This window comes from Crotalus tigris, unplaced genomic scaffold (genome assembly GCF_016545835.1).
Source record: "Crotalus tigris isolate CLP2741 ecotype Arizona unplaced genomic scaffold, ASM1654583v1 scf7180000019070.2622420, whole genome shotgun sequence".
Lineage (NCBI taxonomy): Eukaryota > Metazoa > Chordata > Lepidosauria > Squamata > Viperidae > Crotalus > Crotalus tigris.
In genome coordinates, this window is record NW_024097360.1 from 2,182,578 (window position 1) to 2,205,555 (window position 22,978).

General features: G+C 42.3%; 1 protein-coding gene and 1 long non-coding RNA gene across 3 annotated transcripts; one reads left to right on the plus strand and one right to left on the minus strand.

Moving 5' to 3' along the window:
* Positions 1-436: 436 nt before the first annotated feature.
* BMP2 (bone morphogenetic protein 2) lies at positions 437-15,113 on the minus strand. 2 transcript variants are annotated; one of them, XM_039359446.1, is made up of 3 exons: positions 13,881-15,113; positions 10,821-11,176; positions 437-2,158 (listed from the first exon to the last, which is right to left on the minus strand). In XM_039359446.1, the coding sequence occupies exons 2-3, from the start codon at positions 11,170-11,172 to the stop codon at positions 1,314-1,316; spliced, it is 1,197 nt and encodes a 398-aa protein (XP_039215380.1). In that variant the 5' UTR covers positions 11,173-11,176; positions 13,881-15,113; the 3' UTR covers positions 437-1,313. The 2 variants fall into 2 exon arrangements, with proteins under 2 accessions (XP_039215380.1, XP_039215379.1); XM_039359445.1 differs by lacking the exon at positions 13,881-15,113 and having other exon boundaries at positions 10,821-11,184.
* On the plus strand, positions 14,921-22,282 carry LOC120315301. Its single transcript, XR_005558650.1, has 3 exons — positions 14,921-15,049; positions 18,547-18,651; positions 21,431-22,282. It is a non-coding gene; the product is annotated as an uncharacterized LOC120315301 (long non-coding RNA).
* The last annotated feature ends 696 nt before the right edge of the window (positions 22,283-22,978 follow it).

Below are 22,978 nucleotides of genomic sequence, written 5' to 3' on the forward strand. Positions count from 1 at the left end.
GCCTGAGCAGGGGGTTGGATTAGAAGACCTCCAAGGTCCCTTCCAACTCTATTATTGTTATATATTTACAGACCATTAGAAGTCCTTAACTGGACTGCAGTGGGATATAAATGTAATATGCAAACCAATGTATATTACTGTGTCTTACAGGAATATGGCATTCAGATATGAAAAGGGGAAAGGATCTGAGATTACTGACTGAAACCTGACCTCTCTTTCCAGAGAAAGAAGTTTATGAACAGTGTGTCTTAGTGCTAGAGTGTCACCCTCATAGTTTTGGCTTCTCCCCACTGCAATGCAGTACTGCATTACATACCTTTTGCCTCCCAAGTAGGAACGATACGCTTGGTTCTCCCCCTTAGCACTCTGAGGCTCTGTAACAAAACGCGCCATTTTCACAACTGTTAGGAAAGGCGAATAGGAAGAAGCTTTAGAAAACGGAGGAAATCTGGTCTTTTATTAAGTATTTGGCCAGGACAATGGATTCCAAAGGACAGATGCCTTCAAAGGGAAGGAACAGCGTCAACATTTTGCTTTTCGGTAGATGCTGAGAAGAAGCAAAGGGACAGAGACGTTTCCTAGCAGCCCCATTGGGGCCTTCATGTGGGGACAGTCGTCCTTTTCCATTTGCTGGGCAAAGCCTGGTTCTACGAGAGCGTGGAGTTTCTCACGGCGTGGACAGCCCACCCTGCAGCATTCCTGAGAATTGTACAATATAATCTTGAGTCAGCAGGGTGGATTAGCCCTTTTTCATTGGGTTTACACTTGTGACCTTAACAGTAGAACTGCAAAAAGCAAAATGGGATATATGCATCTTTGCCATAACAGCCCTTCTGCATTTCATCTTAAATACATACAACTGAAAACAACTACCATTCACTTTAAATTATGTACAAAACCCTATATATTGTTTTTTTCTTCTGCTGGTTTTGGATTACACATATAAATACAAATTAGCTATTCTTCTAAAAAGTGGTTATAATAGTAAATAAATACAAAATAAGAATCTGACCTTTATACTTCATGTGCTGTGGGGAGGGGGGGTAGGGTTAAACCCATATAAAATGTACAACTAAAATATGTTTTAAAAATCTTTAAAAGGAATAATTCTCTGATTAAAATATCTTTCCTCACTTTTTTTTCTGTAGACATAAATAGATTTTCAAAATAGATGTGTTTAATTCTCCATATCATAACATAAATAAGGTCTTCATTGGGAAATATTAAAGTGTCAAGTTGTGTCTGTGTGTGTGTGTTTTGTGTATGTGTGTTACTTTTTCTGTTCCATTTGTCCCTTTAATTTTGCTGTTGCCTCAGCGGCACCCACATCCTTCCACAACCATGTCCTGATAGTTCTTTAGTACCACCTTTTCATTCTCGTCAAGATACAGCATTGAAATGGGACTCAGTTCTGTCGGCACACAGCAAGCTTTGGGAATTTTGGAGTTCACAGAATTGACCAGTGTCTGAACAATGGCATGGTTGGTGGAATTCAGATGATCTGCCAATGGGAAGGGACAGTCTCCATGGCAATAGAAGGCACTGTAACCTGGAGGGGCCACGATCCAGTCATTCCACCCTACATCATTGAAATCCACATACAAAGGATGCCTTCTACAATTGGATTTATGGCGCTTGCGTGGTTTATGTTTGGCCTGACGTTTCTCTCTCTTATGGAGTGGGTGGCCCATGCCGTCATGCCCAAAAGTGACCAGTAAGGGTCTAATCCGAGACCAGCTAGCATCATCTTGATGCAATGACCTGCTGATCCTGACATGCCTCTTGGACACATTGCTGGCATTGTTCAAATGTACCACTTCTGCCACAAAACCAAGGTTAGGTTGTCCACGTGCAATCCATCTCATTACAGCTGGCGTCACATCAAATGTTTCCCATTTGCTGGTGTTGTGATGCACCAAGCGGGTGTCCAGGAGGCTTATGACAGGATCCTTGGTTGCCTCTTGTTCCGGTTTGAGAATTTCATAAATATTAATACGGTGATGAGAGCTGCCGTTGTGTTCAGCGGCATCTGGGATGTGCCCCCGAAAAACCTGCAATTCAGCTGAAGTGATAATCTCCCCACCGGGGATAGATGTTAAGTTAAAGAAGAAACGCCGAGATGTCTTCCCACTTCTTTCTGGAAGCTCTTCCAGGGTTTCTGATCGAAGGGGGAGAAAAGCAAAAGGGGCAATCAGTAATTTAGACCTTGCAGCAGAACGCCTGAGTTGCTGAACCGACACTTTCAAACCACCTTTGCATAAAAACCAGCGCACATTTACACCCAGAATCTGCCCCTTTGTCTTTCTACTTATCGGTTTCGTGAAGCTTTAATATTGCTCTGGCTGCTGTCCTGCCTTTGAGTCCCAACGGATTGCGTTCTGAATTCCAGGTGGTCGTAATAAGGGGGAAGAAATGTGAGGCATTGCTCTGGAATTCATGGGCATTAAAGATTATTATTTTTTAACACAGTGGTTAGCAGGGGCCCTGTGAGAGTAATTAAAAAGTGACTAAGGATCAAGGAAAGGGATTGCATTTCTGAGATTTCTTTAAAAAAAAACAAAAAACCACCCAGCTGCAGCTTTCATGTCAGTCTTCCCCAATCGGTTCCAAAAGCATTATGCCACAAGTTTCATAACTTACAAACCTTACCATCCAAAAGATTTTTATCTTAATTACAGACAACTTTGCAAAAAGCACACAGAGTGATTTTACTCAAGAGGGTCCTGAATGAAAAGTATTTGGATGAATTTAGGCATTCACTTGGGGGGAACCTAATGACCTAACCCTTCCGTCCAATAAACACATGCAAAGGTCCAAGGAAAGTATTGTGAACATTCTGTCAAAGCAAGAATATACAATACCACTACAACAGATGCATCCGGTGTTTATCAAGTCAGGCAAGTCTATCAGCCACGTGGTTGTCTGTCTACTATTTTCTTACTATAAACTGTGAACTGAGGGGCACATAAAAGTTCATGCTTCAGTGGCTAAAAAAGCCTTCAGGAGTGCTGTGCAATTGTTTTGAGAATGTGTACTATGTGTCATCTCCTGTGTTCTCCAACCCAGCTTTTTCCAAATGACTTGGGAGAGCAGCTCTCATTATTTCAAGCAAGTGGAACAGAAGTCTTATCTACTTTCTCAATATAACCCTGGTTTCTCATTCATATATTCATGGTTTAAAAAAAATCTGAATTAAGGTCATCTGATTTGTTAGCTTTGCTATGCAGACTGGGATCTAAATCTCAAATACAAGTGAAACAAAGCAAGCCTAAAACCTAAACCATATTTTCTGGTGGTACTTTTTAAGGGGGAGTAAACTAAAAAGACGGAGTACCAAGAAAAAGAGGACATGAAGAAGAAAAACAGACATAGGTTATGTAGTCATATACAGATAGAAAGGAAAACAGAACTCATGCAGAAGATGAAATCAAAGATTAGGTCTGAAACTGAATAGAGCATTTTTAAATATTTTATAGAGTAGGTTTTACTTACTTTAAAATTTCAACTTGAAAAAATGAATTGCTGTACAATAATTAAACCTGTACCTGATCTTTAACCTAACCGCATTAAATCATAAACTTCCAATGGATTTCTTTCATTGAAATTCTGAACATGAGATTTTTTTTAAAAAAAGCAAAGAGATAATTAGCGTTTCCATAATCACTAATTCCATAATTAGTATTCCTTAATCATTATTACCCTCAACATCTCCAGTTTAGGCTGGAAACAAATATGCCAAGGCCAATCAAGGAATTACACAACAGCAAAACCAGCACACACTGGGCTGGGTGAACACTTAGTTTTGCTTCAAACAGACCTACTGTACTGAACTTAATGGGATTTAAGTGATTTAAGATTAGCCAAAGTATCATGGACTTCAGCAGGTTGACTCTAAGGACAATTAAGACTGGGTCTGACACTTTTTTAGTAACAGGGGCATAAATGTTATAGCTATGACTCAGCTAGGCATAGCGCCAATTTTTTATCACAGTGATTTCATTTGGAATCCTCAGCAACAGTAGAATGCCACAATTTGGGCACATTGTGATATGCTCAGGTAACACCTCTACTCTATAAAATGCAGTGTTTCTCAGTAGGCTTTGGGTACAAGTCAAGATGCTAGTCGTCACCTTTGAAATCCTATAGGCAGAGGCACAAGGTATTGCAAGGAGTGCTTATCTCAATTGCTTCTGTTTGTCTCATCAGATCCAGCAGAATGCACCTGGAATGCATCAGGTCCCTTCTATAAAGTTGTGTCATATAATGGGGCTCAGGAGATATGCCTTCTCAAGAGCAATGTATCTCCAGAGATATGGATGGCCCTGATCTTGTTAGCCTTTAGGAATGCCTTAAAAACTTGGCTCTTCCTCCACTCACTTGGGACAAGATATTAAGTGAAGTCAACTTGTGTGGTTAAATGCTGGGGGCTTTTTTGGGGAGCTTCAGCATAATATATATTATTCAGATCAGGCATGTCCAACCTGCAGCCCATGGGCTACATGCTGCCCTGGACAGCTAGTAATGTGGCCCCATAAGATCATAAACTTTTAGCATTATGTATTTTATATACATTAGCTATATTATATATTTTATATGTGGCCCAAGACAATTCCACTCAATGCGGCCCAAACGAGCCAAAAGTTTGGACGCTTGTGATTTAGATAGTTCTATTGTTATTACAATCCTTTAAATTTTTGTTTTTAGATTTCAGACTAAATAAACATTAGTGTTACTGTGGCTATGGCAAGGTGGCCATCATTCAAAAATTTCTTCTCCTCCAATGCCTGAAAAAAAAAAATCACAGCTTAGGGCCATCTAATGCAATTTCAAAAGAAACATGCATTTGCATGGCAGAACAGATAAGCAGGAACAAGAGGCAAATGTTTTCCAGCTTACTTTAGTTGGTTTAGTTTGAACTCAACTGTTGATCTTAGTGTCTTGATTACTATACCCCTTTGTATCAATGCCCCATGCATGCTGGTGTGTGTGGCAATACTATCCTGTGCTCTTGGCTTTCCACATCACAGGATGAAACACCTGTTTCAGGAGGTTATCATGAGAGGTAGAAGGTGCAGGTAGAGTAAAGGCAGAGTTGCTGATGTCTGAATGGTAATATGAAGATGTATTTCCAAAACAGAATCTACTATAGGACTTTGGAGACCTGCCTCAAGAAATTAAGTCTTTCCAGAGATGGGCTAGATCTATTTTCTTGTAAGCCCTTTTAAAGTTGTCAGCCATCTGAAAGGAAACTAAAAAGCATTCCAAAATGTTCCCAGCCCTTGAGTTTTGGTCTGTGAATTTCACCCGCCTCAAATCTTCATGCTTTACTTCTTAAAACCCTACTGCCCAAAAATCCTCAACCTACCTTTTAACAAACATCCCTGAGCTCCCCATTCTTACAGAAGCACACCTTCCACACTCCCCATTAGACCTGTCTCAAAGTCTGGCCACCCAAGATTGGGGATTATTTTCCCTTGCGTTCACTTTTATCTTCACTCCTTTCTCTTCCTTCCATTTTCCCTGCCCACGTCAGAGCAACAGCTTACCCAGTGGCTAGGGAGGATTCATCCGAACAACAAGCCACAGACAGCTGCTGTTTACCTCTCCTTCTATGTGCTCATGGATATCTAAGTCCAGTCTAAATGTCCTACAAATGACCATGAAAATGTTTTATAAAAAAAAACTTACACACGGGGAAAAAACCCCTAATCTAACTTTAGTACTGTGTAATTACTATTCCCTTTCCATCTACAATTCAAGAATTTAGAGGATTGCAGGCTATGCAAAATCCTCCAAGCTCTATGGTACTTACTTTTAACTCAATCTGTATAGGATGGTGCTGTCTTATGCTCCATTTTTCCACCCCACTGAAGTTTTATCTCACACCCTGAGTCTTCCCCAACTGATGAAACAATGCGGAGAGGTTTGCCACTGCTCAGTGCAACAAGGATGGTTTTCATTAAAGTAAAATGCCAATCATGCAGAATTGACTCTCCAAGATCTTCCGTGGCGGCTATAGCACAGCAGTTTTTCGGAAAGTTGATGACGCTTGGCAATCCAAATTGCAAATATGTATGACTGGGTGGAAGGAGATCCCCTATTGCCACACGGAATGGTAACATACCATAATTAAGTCAAGTTTGTTCATAAGGGCAGATCATTGGGGCTATTCAAATCAAGGGAATAATAAACAGCACCACTGCTTTTGCCACCCACAATCATTGGGTGAGCAGGAACCCCCGTTTAGATTTTCTCTAAGGGGCGGACAGTGTCATATACATGCTTATCTTCATACGTGCATGCGTAAGATCGTTCATAGAGCCCCTTCTCTGGCTACTGCTCCTAATCTGAACTAGAAACAGAAACAGGAAGGTATGCCAGAAAATAGTCTGCCAATAATACTACAGGTAGTCCTTGACTTACAACAGTTATTTAATGACTGTTTGAAGTTACAACGTTGCTGAAAAAAGCGACTTACGACCGTTGTAGCATCCCATTGGTGATGTGATCAAAATTCAGCTGCTTGGCAACTGACTCATTTTTATGGCGGTTGCAGTGCCCCGGGATCACGTGATCCTCTTTTGTGAGCTTCTGACAAGCAGAGTCAATGGAGGGGAGCTGGATTCACTTAACAGCTATGTCACTAATTTAACAACTGCAGCGATTCACTAACAACTGGGGCGAAAAAGGCTGCAAAATGGGGCAAAATTCACTTAGCAAATGTCCCACTTAACAACAGAAATTATGGGGTCAATTGTGGTCATAGGTCAAGGACTACCTGTATGTATTCCAATAACTGACTCTCCACAGAAGCTGTTATGTCACATCCTTTTTCTTTCCTTTTCTTAGGTTTTCCTGTCTAATCAGATCTTTACTATTTAATTCTGCCTTCCCTCTTTAGAAATACGGTACTGCTTTCTACATTGCTGTTAAAACACTTTTATTGCATTTCTCTTTTGTTTTCCCACCTTCCTATCAGCCATTCTGAGAAGTGGTTTGAATGATAGGGTAAGCTTGTCACCAGTGGACTCCCCCCCCCCACTGCATGGTGACTGAATTTCTAAATCAGGGTTCTCCAAAGACAATTGCTATCTTACAAAGGCAGCATACACAATTAGCTCACTAGAAGATTCAAAACCACTTTTCAAAGGCAAAGCCCCCCCCCCCCTTCATCTTAGTCTCAGAGTAAGGCTGAGGTACAAAGTCCTTAAGAATTAGGCCAATATTAGACGTTAAAAGCCAATCCAAGACATTTTTTAATTGAGATCTTCAGCAGGAACATCAATGAACTGCTTAGCAATTTAGTTAGACATCTATACACATAACTAAGAGAAAAGGGGGAAAAAGAGGGGGAAAGCCATGTCTTCAGAAAGGTTGGAAATGTCCTCTTGAACTAGAGAATTTTAAAACCGAGTCAGCAGATTTTGCAAGTTACATGTGCCATGATTATTCAGGATAAATAATGAAAATCACAGGAATAAGGCTTAGTTGAGTGGTAGTAATTAAATTAGGTATATGCACTCAGTCAGAAGCAAATACTGTGGAATTTAGATGGATTTATTCCCAGGTAAAGGTAGATACATTTGTAGTCTGAAATATGTATCAGTTTCTCTCTGAACCATGTGGATATGTAACTGTGCATTAAAATGCAATTTGGCACAAGTGGATGGTGCAATATACATTCTCCCATTAATTAGTTTTATATTTATACGCAAAGCAGTATAAACACAGCATAAGGTTAAATTACAACATTAACCTCTTACCGCATTAAGACTTGCTATTAGTTAGCATAATCAGTATAGCCACACCCCTTGTTCCCAAATTTAATTAAATCTAAAATACATATGTATGTGTGAGTGGTTTTTTTTTTTTTTGTAGTTGTTGGCCATACTAGCTTTATAACCTGTTCAGTCTGCTTTTTCCTTTACTTTTACAGTAAATCCAGGGCACTAATGTAAAAATGAACAGCTGTGCATTTATAGTCTTTGATTTGGCAATGGCTGCCGAAAACAGTGAATAAGTAGCTTCTGCAGGTGTATCTGTATTGCATTAGGAGAGGTGTGGGTGGGATGAATGAAATAAAGTGAATAAGGAACCTGCAGATTAGGGTTGGGCAAACTTCAGAATGTCCACCAACCTTGGGCTTACAATTAAAAAAAATAGCTTTGAGTGCCAGAACTAAAGATCAACCCTCCCACGCTACTTGTTACCCCATCACTTCTTAATGTCAGATGGTGGTGGGGAATTGCTATCATGGTTAAGATGTTTATTAAAAGTCAGAGATCGTTGCTCACTGCTGTGGTTCTTGTAAGATCCGTAAATTTAATTAGATCCACTTCCTTCCCCACCCTTGCTATAGGTTGGAAATAACTAATCTTTTGCTCATGCTATTACTATCGGGTATTTTTGTTAGATATATTATTTGAAGATTGTATTAAACAGCTGTTTATATGCATCTGAACTAATTGCACAAATTGTGCCTAGAATCACAAACAGAAGGAGAAATGAGATGTGTGACTATGCGGAAAAGTTTGGATAGAGAAACAGAGCAGGGAGCTAAAAGAAATAATTGTTTGCAAAATGAAGATCCAATATTTTATACCTTAGGGCTGTGGACAAGTTTGTTCAAGTTTTAAGTACCCCAATATGTACACTTTGCAGAACATTTCAGACAAGGTGCCTTTAATTTAATAAAACAGACTAGTTCTAAAAGACATTGTTACCAATTATCTGACTATACAGGCAAGAGTACTGCATTAACTTGCAATTGTTTTGCCTTTAGCAAATGTATGTTTAGCCTGTGGCTTTTAATCTCAGTAAACCCTAGTTGCCTATAAAATCCGGGGACAGCTGCTCTGAAACTTATCAATCTTGTTTTCTAAAGGGCTTACCTTAGGTCTACACTAAATCAAAATTTAAACAGAAGACAAAGTCATAGTGGAGACAATACAATTGATTGTCAAAGTGATCTCTCACGGGGATTAGATAGGGATTAGAAAACCTTCCGAGTGACCTTACGGCCAACTGTATATTCCACGAACTTTTCTTACCGCTTAGTCTCCAACAGTTCTCTGTGGAAACTAATTTGAACAGAATCTGTGCTTGGAAATAAAGAAAAAAAAAATCTACCTTTGTCTACTATGGATGAAGTAAAATCATTTCAAAAGGAAACTCGTGCAAAGGCCCATAACAATTATATCACTTGGATGAAAACTATGCTATCTACATGTTTAATGAAACACAACTTTCACTGTTACTAAAATTACTAGCTATTTTAGAGGGGAGAAAAATATGGTTTTCTTTCTATTCCTCCCCAATTTTGCTCCATATAATCTATACACGCACATCTTTTTGAGCAAAATTGGAATACTTACTGCTGCAGGCAAACTGCCTAGCCTCAATACCAGCCAACCACACACACACACACACACACACAATAAAACGAAGTCCTTAGTCTGTAAAAGGGACAGCAGTTCCTGTCATCCCGAAATCTCATTTGCTTCAGCTCAGCCATTCACCACAGGTCAATTCTTGAAAACCTAACTGAAAGTTGGTTGTAGTGAATTTTAATTGTCAAGCAAGCTACAACGATGCTTATTATCCTGAATGGTAGGGAAGGACATATAGCATGTCTCTATTCAGTTATTATATTTTACAAGATTTCTACTTAGGATACTCAAATTGGCATCAGGCATTTTTGTAACCCTGCAGCAAGAAGATTCCACTTTCACCACACAATTTGGGCCCGAGCACAACTGGTACAACCAGAGTCATCTCCATGCTGATTTAAACATATTGATGTCTATATCCTTGAAAGTTTCCAACGCCCACTGGAAGGTTGTACAGAAAACAGAAATCTAAGAGGTATATCCATGAATACACTATTAAGGCTCTAGCCCTGGGATTTGGGAAAGCAGTGGCCCCATAGCTGTTGCTGAACTACAACTTCCAGCAGGCCCAGCCTATAATGTGGAATATTGGGAAATGTGACTCAGCACAATCTGGAAAGCCATAAATTCCCCAACACTCTTTTGGAATGCCAGTTAATTTTATAAACTGCTCAAGCACAGCTTGTACTACTCGCACATAAAGAAGTTTCGGCAGAGATGGTATCAAAAGGGACAATTACATTTCACCCACTAGCGTTTTCTATAGTACCGTGTTTTTCCGAAAATAAGAGCCAACCGGAAAATAAGCCCTAGCATGATTTTTCAGCAAGCTCATAATATAAGCCCCACCTGAAAAATAAGCCCCAGTTAACATCATCAGCCAGACGGACGTGTTTAGTACCGTACTTCCCTGAATATAAGCCCTAGCCAGAAAATAAGCCCTAATGAGTCTTTTGGAGCAAAAATTAATATAAGACCCGGTCTTATTTTCAGGGAAACTCGGGGTAATTTCTTGTTTCTTTTGCATAGATGGGTAAAAAAAAATAGTCTTACATTTAAATGGATCATTTTCAAACTGGCCAAATTTAACTTGTCTAAATCTTAAAAAAAAAAAAAAATAGAGATTCAATTTGATCTCCATTGCAGCAGGGCCCAAGGATGATCATCACTCAGTCAGGAAAATATATATACTTGCAAGGAAGGGGCTTGCAATTATTTAAAGTGCAGATATTACTTTGTAAATGAGTGAATAACAGGTCAGAAGTGTCCCCACTGTCAGGAATATATCTTAGCAAACCAGAGCTGCAGGTTTGCAATATTCAAGTCAGAATATTTAATATGAAAATATTAATGTTAAATATTAATAGTATTTCATTTTAACTGGATCAGGTTATCGAAGTGGGAGCTGGATAAATAGCTCATTTTCCTTACCTTCGTGATGGAAGCTCCTGACCGTATTGGCTCTGCTGCTCGCCTTCTCCAGACTATAGTCCATGGACGTGGGCTTCTGACTCGTGTGCAGATGGTAGAGCTCCAACATATAGGAAGGGATAACAGCATTCTTGGTTGGGGTGGGCCGCCGCTTAAGCCCAAACATACTGAGCAGACGCAGTTCAAATTTACGCAGGATTTCTTCCGAGAGCTGCAGCGGAGCCGGCTGGCCCAAATCAGCACTGAATCTTCGCCGGTCACCCACCTCGGGGATGAGACTGGCAGAGCCCCCTAGCAGCATGTGATAAAGCAGCAGCACTAGTAGAGAGCAGGTCCTGGCCACCATGATCATCAACCTATACATACAAGAAGGCATAAAGTCAAAAGAGGGAGTTAGATTCCAACGGGAGGAGGAGAGGAGGGGGAGGTGATCCATTCCGTATTTGGGAGCATGCAGAAGGACCAAACGGAGGTGACATTCCAGGCGCAGGTCCTCCTAGAAAGATGTTCAACTGCTGAATATGTTCAACTTCTCTTCCTCTTGAAAAGCCACACAAAGGGAAAGCAGTATCAAAGGTCTCCAAAACCTCCTCTCCTCCCACCCCATCAGAGGCTACTGCTTGTCTAAACTGTTATGATGAATTTGGGGTTTAATGGCACAGACTTTCAAGGCTCACTCGACATGCCACTCAACTCTCCGTTGAAAGCTGGATGGGCCCGGGAGAGAAGAACGCCATGGTCACAAGACACAAATTGGGGTCCCATCTGTGTTGGTCACCAGGACCAGAGATTTAGTCTTCCGAGCTTTTGGACTTGTGCTGGAGCCCATCCTCAACATGAATTCCCCTCTCACCAGAATGTTAAGAGAACAGTTCCCCGAGGATGGGCTCCAGCACGAGTCCGGAAGCTCCGGAGATTAAATCTCTTGTCCCTGTGATTGACTCTGATTGGATTCTGCAACATTATCCTGAGACACCTACGTTTGCCTTCATTCATGACCAACTGGGGTGCCTCTCATAGCCTTAGCAGTAAGATTCCATCCTGGTAATCCAGGGCACATTGCCAGATTTGGCAAAAGGAGACTTCTAAAGCCAGACCATAACTCCGAGTTACTCAAGAGCAGATGTTCACTTCTGAGAGTAAAGAGAAATGAAATGATTAGGACATGGGGAAGTCCCCAAATATTTATAACATGATGGGGCTAAGGAAGTAGAACTTCCTGAAACAGGCAACCACTCAAAGGTGCTGGGTTTAGGACTGGGAGTAGGAGGATATATGATGAAATGCTGGCTTTGGGGGATCAACAACATATGACTGCTATCTCTAAAAGCAGTTTGGTAGCTTGTCCCAACAAGGAAAAACTACTTTGCTAATAGACTAGAAGGAAAAACAAGGCTTAGATTTTAAAGAGAAAATCAATAAAAAGAAAAGCTAACTCACTTCATAACTAAAGTAAACTTGAGCGTTATTAATGGAGAAAGGCTTAGTATAAATTTAGCAGGAGGAACTTCCCATCACTTAGGGAATCAGCAAAACTACTTGCTGATTCCATAAGAACTGGATGTAGGCAACTTATGCCCGTGAAAACCATGATTCTACTGATTAAAATACAGATTATAGACTGAAGTGGCAAAGACAGCATAAAATTAGGTATGCATAAACCAGCCTAAAAGTAAGAATGCATAATGCAAACGCTGTACATTAAAATGTGCAACTAACTGTTTGCATAATTAGGATGCTATGTTTTGATAATTAAGGGTGTATATTAATCCTTACTGTGTCTTCTGCTTCTTGGGATAAAGGTAAACCATTATTGAGTGGGATCTTCACGGAAACCTAACTTCAGCTCTTTCCTATGACTCTTTTCACTCTCCACGCCCTCTTCTGGACTCTCATGGCATTTGGTCTACTGTAACATTGTTCAGTGCTTAGATTCATTCAGCAAATGAAAACTGAATGGGTCTGTGTGAGTCATCATTTGTGAATGGGTTACTTACTCTGCTTAAAACAGCAAGGGTTTATACAAGTTATTTTTATGATCTACGATACAGTTTTAAAGACAGATGAATTGTTTCAGCTCCAGCGAAGGGTTTGAACACTTTGTATTTACTCAGGCAAAGTAACTAATCCCAGTGCAACCATTTGCAGCCTAGAGAGAGGGATTAGTTCATTGGGCAGGATTTGCAAAGGGAGGAGGGAAGCACAGGGCAAGACTCAGATGTGTAGAAGAAGGCCTGATGTCAAATGCAGAGGAAACTAAGCACACACATGCACACCCAAATCCACAAATGGAAGCACATTTCAGGGGAAACGGAGGGTTTCAGTTTGCCACTGGTACAGTAGCACTCCTTCTGCATCAGATGAGGAGACTGGGCAGGAGTCAGACAACTTGGTATCACGCAAAGGGTGATACGTATCAAGAAAACAAAGGACCCCCCACCTTGTGTGGGGTCCTCAACTCAGACATTGGCTGGCCAACCCATCTTGGGAAAACACACTGCAGTAACTCATAGTGGCTTTTATCAACCCCTGGTTGCTCTGCAGATGGTTGGCAAAGGATGCAAGTTGTAGACCAACTTCTGGCATGCACTTCTGGGGAAGGTTGTTCAAGAGGATGCCGCTTGGGTAGCACCATGTAGGGTATTGCTCAAATGCATCCTCCACCATGACCACCCCCAAGTCTTGGGGTGCTTCAAGTGGCTGCTTCACACAGAGAGATTACGCAACAAAAGGCCACCCTTGATGCAGCTTATCAAGAACTGGGGAAACAGAGGCATAGACCAAGATAATGGAAGGGGGGGGGGAGGCACCTCTTCGGCCCTACAATCACCTGAAATTCAGGGCAGCTGGCCCTTGTTTCTTTCTTCAGGAAGGGTTTGGGGGAGCGCCTGGAAGGGACAAGGAAGGGCCCCCGACGTCACTGGAAAGGGGGAAGGAGCTGAGGCGGACCGGACCCTCGGAAGATCCTCGGCAGGTGCTGCCTTCAGCCGCGTCCCGTCTCCCGCGATCCTCCCCCCCCCTCCTTCCTCCGAGCTCCGCCATTCCGCCCCCCCCCGCTACCTTTTAGGATGCCACCGATCGCCTAAGCAGCACCGCACTCGGGCACGTCCATCGAGCCAGCCTCCACATCGAAGTCTCCTAGCCGAGCGAGCGGCGTCCCGCGATTCCCTCGGCTCTCCGGCTCCGCCTCCCCCCCGGCCCCGCGCTCTGGTCCTACAGCGGGATAGGATCGGGCGTCCCGGCCGCGGGGCAAAGGAGGCGCAGGACGTAGGGGGAGAAGAGACGGAGGCAGCGCGCGGGGCGGCGAGGAGGAGGAGGAGGACGACGACGACGACTCCACTTCTTCCCCGGGACGCGAGGCTGTCCTGTCCGAGCTACGGGGCTTCGCTTGGCTCTAATGCCTCGTCCGCCACAATCCCAGCTCGCTTTTCGAAGGAGAAAACATCCCGGCGGGGCTCAATCGCTGTAACCCGGGCGCGACCAGGAGGAAGATGAGGAGGAGGAGGAGGAAGAAGAAGAGTGGGGGGCACGCGGCGATCCCGCTTCGCTGCTTTCGCCCGGCGACCTTTTCCGACGTCCGCATCACTCCAGGCTCAAAGGGCGCCGTCTGGATGGAGAGTGAAGGGAAAGTGGACGTGCCGCCGGCGCCCTGCTCCCAGGCCCGGATTGGCTGGAAAACATGTCTGCTCGCGAGTAGGCAGGCGAAGATCTGGAAGACTCGGGGTGGGGGGGGGGAGAGGAAAGCGAGAGTCTCCCGGGGCGAGGGGAGGTCAGGCTGTGCCCCGGATCAAGGCCGATGAAGCCCCAACACCCGCTTTTCTCTCGGATGGGTGGCTGTAAATAGGAGCCCTTCGCCTTCTCCGGGATGGCAGCGGCACGAAACGCTGAATTCCGGGCTACCTCGCAACTTTGCACTTTTTCCTGCACTTTCCTTCCCGGGTGCAAAGAGCAGCCTTCGAGGAAGCCCAGCCTCGGCGGCAGCAGCAGCAGCAGCGACGACTTCCTTCTCTTCCTCCTCGGCTCGTTGGTGCGGCGGCTGCAACTTCACCCCAGCAGCCCGGGCGCAGAGATGCTTCTCTTTCGGCTCCGCGTCCGCCAGCGCTCGGAGCGGGCTTGAGGTGCTGCTGGTGAACTTCCTCCCCCTTCGCTTTTGCTTGCTCCGCTTCTGCTGATGTCACGGCCGCCGGAGCTCGGGAGGCTCTCTCGCCAATCACAGCCGGGAAGCCTGGGTGAGACCGGGAGCCAAGAAGCCAGCCGCCGCGAGTGCTGCGAGGGAGCGCGGCGTGGCGGGCGGCTTTTTAAAGGGAACGCCGCCCCCTTTTAAACTTCCCCTCCTCCTCCGCCCAGCCTTTACTTGTCTTTCCTTCAACTTTCCGGATTAGGACTGGGGAAGGAAGGAAGGAAGGAAGGAAGGAAGGAAGGAAGGAAGGAAGGAAGGAAGGAAGGAAGGAAGGAAGGAAGGAAGGAAGGATTAGAGAGGAGGAAGGGGGAAGGAAGGATTGCTACCGCTTCTGAGGTTAACTTGTGACGCCAAAACTTATTTCTTTTAACATACAGCCCCGCTCTGGGGAAGAACGCGGCGCTATTTCTTTGCAGCGAACAGTCGCAGCGCTCCGGGTCGGCGAATATTTCGTGTGGGGGGGGGGGAGGGAGGCTTATTCAACGCTTGGTTCTAAAACGGAAGGCAGGGTTTGTTTCCCCTCCAGTTTTTCGGCCACAGCTGAGATATGACCAGGACGTCAACCGCAGGCTCCCGGCTCTAGCCGGCGTGGCTGTCCAAGCACCCGCTCAGTTTGGCGGGATTAAATAGAGCTACGATCCGGGACGATCGAGTACCATGCCCGCGTGTAGTTTAGGCACGGGCTAACGTATCGGCGCATATGCCCGAGAAAGGAATTCCGCCGAAGTTTCTCTCGGGAACAAAACACGGTCGTCGGCAGCCAGCTTCTCAAAGAGAGGGTGGCGTTTGCAGGTGCGTTCGGGTTTGAAGGCCGCTTCCGTCTGCGCAGGGAAGTTTGGCTTCGGACGTGCGCGTTTAAAGGCTAGGTCGGGCTGCTTCAAGCCAGAGAAACAGCCAACAAACAAAGATCTATTATTATAATACCGGCGTTTATCTGTGAAGGAAGAAAAAAACAGATTCGCTAGCAGTGCCTCCACAAATAATTTTGGCTCCCAGAGGTGGGATTAAAATGTTTACTCACTTTAAAGGATGTGAAGGGTCAAAGAAGAAAATCCTACCCCCCCCTTTTTTTTTTTTAAAAAAAGAACTTTTTAAAAAGTTATAAAAAGATATTCACCTGAATGCCATTTATTTATTTTTATTTTATTTATTTATTTGGGCTTAAAAAAACATACACCTAATGACTGGTTCTCCCCTTCTCAACAGATCTTCCATTTTGGAATCGTGCCCAGAGTGGCCCTGATGCAGCAGTTTATAAATATTGGACCATTCAAAATAAAAAATGGCTAATTCTACATTGGCAGTGTGGTATCATGATGGTTTTCAGGCTGTTCCTTTTCTCGCAGCTTAGGTTCACCTGACAGTTTTTGACATTTTTTTTCCCGCATCTGGAAGGGGAGATTAATTTATCTTATTTTATCCTCACAATCATTCTGTTAGGAAGAGAAAAGAAAACGGTTTCCCAAAGAATGAACACCAAATGGCAGGGGCTAAGTAGGAAAAGGCTGGAAACAATCCATCTCTGGTCAGAGCTCAGTGTCTTCCCCAACTGAATTAAGAGTGATTTGCAAATACAGTCATTTTCGCAAGCAATAAATTACATTTTCTGCAAACAACATTTATGACTGCAGTTCCAACATTCCAATTTGTCTCATGAGTCATGCAGAGGCATTTTTATCCCCCCTCCCCTCTATTTTGTCCAGTGAGCCCATTGTATTCTACTGTGCCTATTCCCAAGAAAGTGTGCCTACAACTCAGGATTGGTCCATTTAACAGAATACCAGAATTGGAAGGGACCTTGGAGATCTTCTAGTCCAACCCCCTGCTTAGGCAGGAAACCCTATACATCATTTCAGAGAAATGGTTGTCCAATCTCGTCTTTAAAAACCTCCAGTATTGGAGCACCCACAGCTTCTGGAGGGAGGCAAATCGTTTCACTGATTAATTCTTCTCACTGTCAGGAAGTTTCTCCTTTGTTCTAGGTTGGTTCTCCACTGATTAGTTTCCATCCATTGTTTCTTGTTCTTCAGGTGCTGTGGAGAATAGGTTGACACCCTCCCCTCTTCTTTCTGGCTGCCATTTTGCTGCCTGAAACGTGGTGCCTTCCTGCCACTTAAAGGGGTGAACTGGACTGACCCTTAAATGTCATGATCATATTCATGATAGATCTGGGGACTTTCCTGCACCTGAAGGCTACTTAAGCCTAATCAACATAGACTCTGCCATGCAGTCTATCCTCTAGCAATGATGAATGGTTAGGATAGTCAGAATTAATAGTAAGAGCAGTTGCTGCTGACCACTGTTTGTTACCTGACCCCCCTGACCAAACCCTCCCTTGCCCCCTGGCCACGGCCACCCCTAATAGCATTAGTATCTTAGTAGTGACAGCAATTCTGAATTAGGCAATGAAGTTATATTTGTTTTTTAGCCATGTGACACACACACACACACACACACACACACACACACACACAAAATTAGCAATGTGTAGTAGAGGGCATTCTTCCATTGCAGTGCTTTTGAGAAAGGATTTTCTGGCAAGGCCTCAGGAGGTTCCTCAGATCTAAAAGGGCTGGAAATAGCAGAGTTTAAAGGAAGGGAATACCATTTGATTAAAAGAAAAAAGAAAAAGAAGGTGGGGCAGAGTTTAGAAGAGCAGTAAGTCCAAAGTTTAAAAATAACTTAATTGCATCTCAATTCTAAGAATTCCACACCTAGAAATTACAAATCACATAGGTAATATAGGTTTTGTTAGAGAAAACCTGGCCTCTGCAAAAGTGAGTCAGACATTTCAATATAGAAATACAGGACAGATTGGTGCTTACATAGGAAATGCTGAGAAGATAGCAAGGTCCTTTGGACAATCCTGTTGGTTTATAGAATTACTGTAACCCAGCTTCCCAGCTTCACATGACCCCTGCAAAAGTGGAGTGTGAACAATCCATTATACAGGACTAAAATGAAGCTACCTAGCTGTGGCTCAGTATATTAGTGAAAACACAACCATGCACTGTGCTTCGATTCCCATTTAGATCCTTGGTAATTGATCATTATTATTAAAAAGGGTTTATTAGGCCAGGGTCATCCAATGGGTTCCTTTTTAACTGAGTTTTTCCAGGCTGAAGAATATCCTTGAGCTATGCTTTTCCCTCTGGTTTTCTTACCTTTTATCCTTTGCCAGTTGCGTTTTTCAGGATTACAGCCTTATATGCCATTTTGAAAACTGATCTGAACCAACGTGCACTTTTAATACTAACCTCCCATTTACAAATTAAAGTGGAATCATAGGACTATTCTTCTTATAAAATCTACATGGGATCTGCAACGATCCACTTTCCCTAATGTAGGGATGATCAGAGTTTAAATCTGACCTACGGCGGAGGGGGGGGGAGGACCTTCACGAAGTGTAGAAATTTGTCTTAGATTCAACAGTCCATTATTCACTGCACTTCCATGTGAGAGGGGGCAGAATCTTACACGGTGAGGCTTTTATTCTTCCAAACAACAGTCAATGAAATCTGCTTAGATTTTGTTCTGGCTTTTTAGGAATGAAGGCCGTCATCGTTACCACTCCCAATGGTTTACAACAGGATTCTGCAGAGGAGAAGGGGAACCGCAGCTTCATGTTTCTATAAAGGGAAAAGCCTTTCTGTGAGTTACTAAATATGAGCCTCTACTAAATGGCAGAAACCCTAAAAAGATTGTGCCCTTTTGTGAATGATGTCTGCTGCTGTTGTTTGTGTTTTCCTCCCGTGTGTTTGGTTGTTTCACATTTTCCATTCCAGAATGCAAGACGTATAATTTGATCGTGTTTTCTTTAAATTTAGAAATGGCTGCCCTCCTGTGGTAGAAAGATATTAGAACAACTCTGTGGAAAGGAAAGTCCCAGTTAGAAACATTTAAGACCAGTTTACTGGGGGATGGCAATGGATCCCTATCTTCCCTAAGAGTAATGACATTGTGTTAAAATAGATGGGGGCGTGTTTCTTAATAATGAAAGTATGACATATTGTGCTTAATATGACTATAACTCACAGTGAAATCAAATGCCTCCTCTTTTTTCTAAAATAAAAAATTACAATCGTTTGGTAGTAAATAGAGGGAAACAGGCTTGACGTTAACATTCCAAGTTTATATTTCTCTAAAAGGAGACCAGTTGCTTGCTTGTTTCTTCCAAGGAAAATTTGAGAAAGTCTTCAGGGCAATCAAATGCTTTTTCTGCATCTCCTAAGACAGTTTGCACATCTGCAGACTACTCCCTCGAACCAACCAAGACTGTAATTTGGTGCAGCCATAGTTTGGAACACTCAGCACATTTTTGTCTTTCCTTACTGCTAATTTTGTTCAGGCTTTCTAACTCTCTTGCCTGATAAACTGTTCTTGAGATAGGAAACCTGGGATACAAAGCGGCAAAACGTGCTTTTTGCCTCATAAAACAATTGTCTTGCACTGTGGATTTCGAAAAACCCCAACCCACCTTTTTCTGAGACTGGGAAGTTCAAACACTTGGATCAGCAAGAGTTTATTTGGCTAAAGAAGTTGAACTTCAAGCCTGCGGCCTTCTCTGTGTTCCTGAGCTACTGTATGTCCAATCTCAAGACTAAAACAGAGGCCTTCTAAAAAAAATACTAATGGAATGACTGCTTGCCAAACTTATAGCATACACTTAGAATCCATCTATCCATCCATCTATACAGTTAGCTATCTAGCTATTCATCCTTCCATCCATCCATGCATCCTTTGTTTCTCCAGAATTGAAACAGTTTTCATATAGCTCTGCTTTCATTTTATCCCCACATGATATTTTAAGTTGAATGCCCATCAATGGCTGAAGGTGGACTTGAATCCTACTTCTTCTGGTTCTAGTTCAGCATCTTCCCCACCACAAACTTCTGGACACCCCACCACCACCACCTCGAGAATTATGTTTCAGCTTCATGGGAAAGTGACTTTCAGCAATCTTAGGAGTTTAGACCACTTCTGCCTCAACCTCTCTTCTGACTCATCGCTAGAGCAACACAAGATATTCTAAACCAGGGCTCTTCAAACTTGGCCCTTTTATGACTTGTGGACTTCAACTCCCAGAATTCCTCAGCCAGCCACACTAAGGGGAAAGGGAGAGGTTTCCAAGCTGAGCCATGCTGGCTTAGGAATTCTGGGAGTTGAAGTCCACGAGTCATAAAGTGGCCTAGGTCTAGGCCAGAGGTAGGCAACCTTGGCTCTTTTATGACTTGTGGACTTCAACTCCCAGAATTCCTCAGCCAGCATGTCTGGCTGAGGAATTCTGGCAGTTGAAGTCCACAAGTCATAAAAGGGCCAAGTTTTAAGACCTCTGCTCTAAACTCTTGGTTGCTTATCAATATAATTGCTCTGGCCCAAGTTCATTTCTACCAGACAAGTGCCCCTTGCCTGAATATTCCAAGTGGCACCTTTGGCCTTCAATCCTCCCTGAGTAAAAAAAAAACAAAAAAAACAAAACCTGAGCAAAAAAGCAAAGAACATGCTACTTAAAGCAGCAGCCTGCTCAGAAAATTTGAAGAAAGTCATTTTGTGCTTAGCTGTAAGGCAGGGATGGGTAACCTGGTGCCCCCTAGGAATTTTGGCTTTGATAGTGGCTGACTACCAGTAAAAGGTGAAGATTCATTCTCACCAGGAAGGGAGAGGAGAGGTTCTCAGAAAAAAAGGGGGGCCTGAGAGTTGGCAGCTAAGGCAGCTGGTTGCAGGGAAAAAGCTTGGCGAGGTTGTTCAAGAAAAGAAGGAACACGTTTATCTCTAATGAGAAAAACACATCTTCGCCAAGGGTTCCAGTTAGAGCAATCATTAGGTAACTGTATTATGTTATCTTTAGCTTTGATCATCCAGCACAAGGTTTTTCTTTAAATGTCATATTTACATCCCATTAAAATCTTTATAAATATTATTGTTCATTGAGGCCTTCTCCCTCAAGGACTTTGCTTCCTACGAGAAATCAAGCCTGACAGTAAACCAAAGAAGGAAGAAGAAAGGAATCTCTTGTCATTCCAAAAGAGATTGTTGCAACTTGCTAAAGAGAATATTATCCCTATCCTGTGGACTATTTTAGATGGGAGATAGGAGCAGGAGTCCGAAAGGTTTCACATCCTACTCAGCTTCCAACTTCCATGAGCCTCAGCCCTTCTAACTGTGTTCTGTCTCTGCAGTTGATAACTAAAAGGTTTTGATGTCTACATGTGGGTAGCCCAGATGTACATACATCGCTCACGTTAAATGGGAATCTATTTATTTTGCCACCTGACTCCCATTAGGATTTGGGGATATTTCTGGATTTAACTTCCTTCGCATAGTTTATTGAGCTGTGTATTTTCCCAGGAGGTGAGAGAACTGTTTTTAATATCTGATCTGCTGATTTGGTACTTTATCATTAACTCTGCTTCTTTTTCCCTGCATCAAGGCTGGGTTGCCATACCTGGATGATAAATCCAATGAACTGCAGCTAATATTCTACAGGGGAAACCTGGAAAAAAATGTTAATTATTATGTCAGAAGGTTGCTATATTTTTTTTTTCCTGCTTCCTGATTAACTTTCAAAAATAGTACGTTTGCAGCATTCTGCTGAGTGGACCTGGATAAGTTTCTAGCATAATTTTAGCTTATGAAAAGATGTGTATGTTCCAAGGTTGGCCCTCCTGTTTTATTTCCCCCTAAGAAGACGTGCTGATAAAAAATGAGCCAACAAAAAATCATTTATAAAGATCAAACCTGAGTGCAGCATCCAATATTTATATATTTACAGTATATCTTGTTCCATTCATAGTTGTCTGGATTTATAAGATACATGTTCCCTCTTTTAGGAAACCCTATATATATATATAATTAGATTATAATCCATAATCTAATTTTAATGTGATATAGACGTGTGCGTGTGTGTATGTGTGTGTATATGTATATATGTGTGTATCATATACAGTATATATATGATTAAAAGTAAAATTGCTGCGTAATTTTGGAATCCAGATTTCTGGACTTACTAGTCTTTGACTGCCCACCCACCTTACTCCAGAAGTAGTAAGAATCCCTTTCCTTATGTCGAGATGTACAGTATAGGCCAGTTCTACTGCCTTTGGGGATCTTCCCAGTCTATTTAATGAAATCCTAAAGTTTTGTCCTGAAGTTAATACCATTAATTAAAAGGTATCCATTATTCATAAAATTATACATGGAACAGAAATAAAATTAATTAGCAATTTATACAAATACCTATTGAGATATAAAATGGAAGACGAGGTTGTCAAAGACACAATGATTAGATGGGCAAAAAATTTTGGATATAATATAGAATTGGAGAAATGGGAAAAAATATGGGAAATAAATATAAAATTGACTATGTCGGCGGCATTCAAGGAAAACCAGTTGAAGATGTTTTACAGATGGCATCTTCCACCAGCAAAGCTTGCCAAGATGTTCCAGAACAATTCGCCAACATGCTGGAAATGTTAAAAAGTACATGGAACATATTATCATTTATGGTGGACATGCCCAGTTGCAAAAAAATATTGGACTACAATAAGAAAATGGATCGAAGAAATAATAGACCAACCCGTAGACTGGAAACCAGAGATCTTTTTGTTGGGTATTTTAAACAGAAAATATAGTAAAGAAATATGGTACTTAATTTTACATATAATAACGGTGGCAAGAATAGCATATGCACAGTGCTGGAAAAATGAGAATATACCATCAAAGGAAGAAGTGATAAGAAAAATCCTGGACTGTGCTGAGATGGACAAATTAACAAAAGAGATAAAAGAAAAGGAAGACACAGAGTACTATATAACATGGAACAAGTGGTATGACTGGTTGGAGACAAGAAATAATAGAAGAGAATAAATATGGAAAGGTCAGAAGTGAAAATATGTGTATAATAATGTATAATAATAATAATATGAATTATTCTTAGTAAGAAGTAGAATATGAAGGAAGAAAAATGTAAATAAGAAAC

Coding starts and splice junctions, on each gene's coding strand:
- BMP2 (XM_039359445.1), bottom strand. CDS start 11,184: ATGTATAGGTTGATGATCATGGTGGCCAGGACCTGCTCTCTACTAGTG. Junction 2,159..10,820: donor CAGGAGCTTCCATCACGAAG/GTAAGGAAAATG, acceptor CCCTTCGATCAG/AAACCCTGGAAGAGCTTCCA.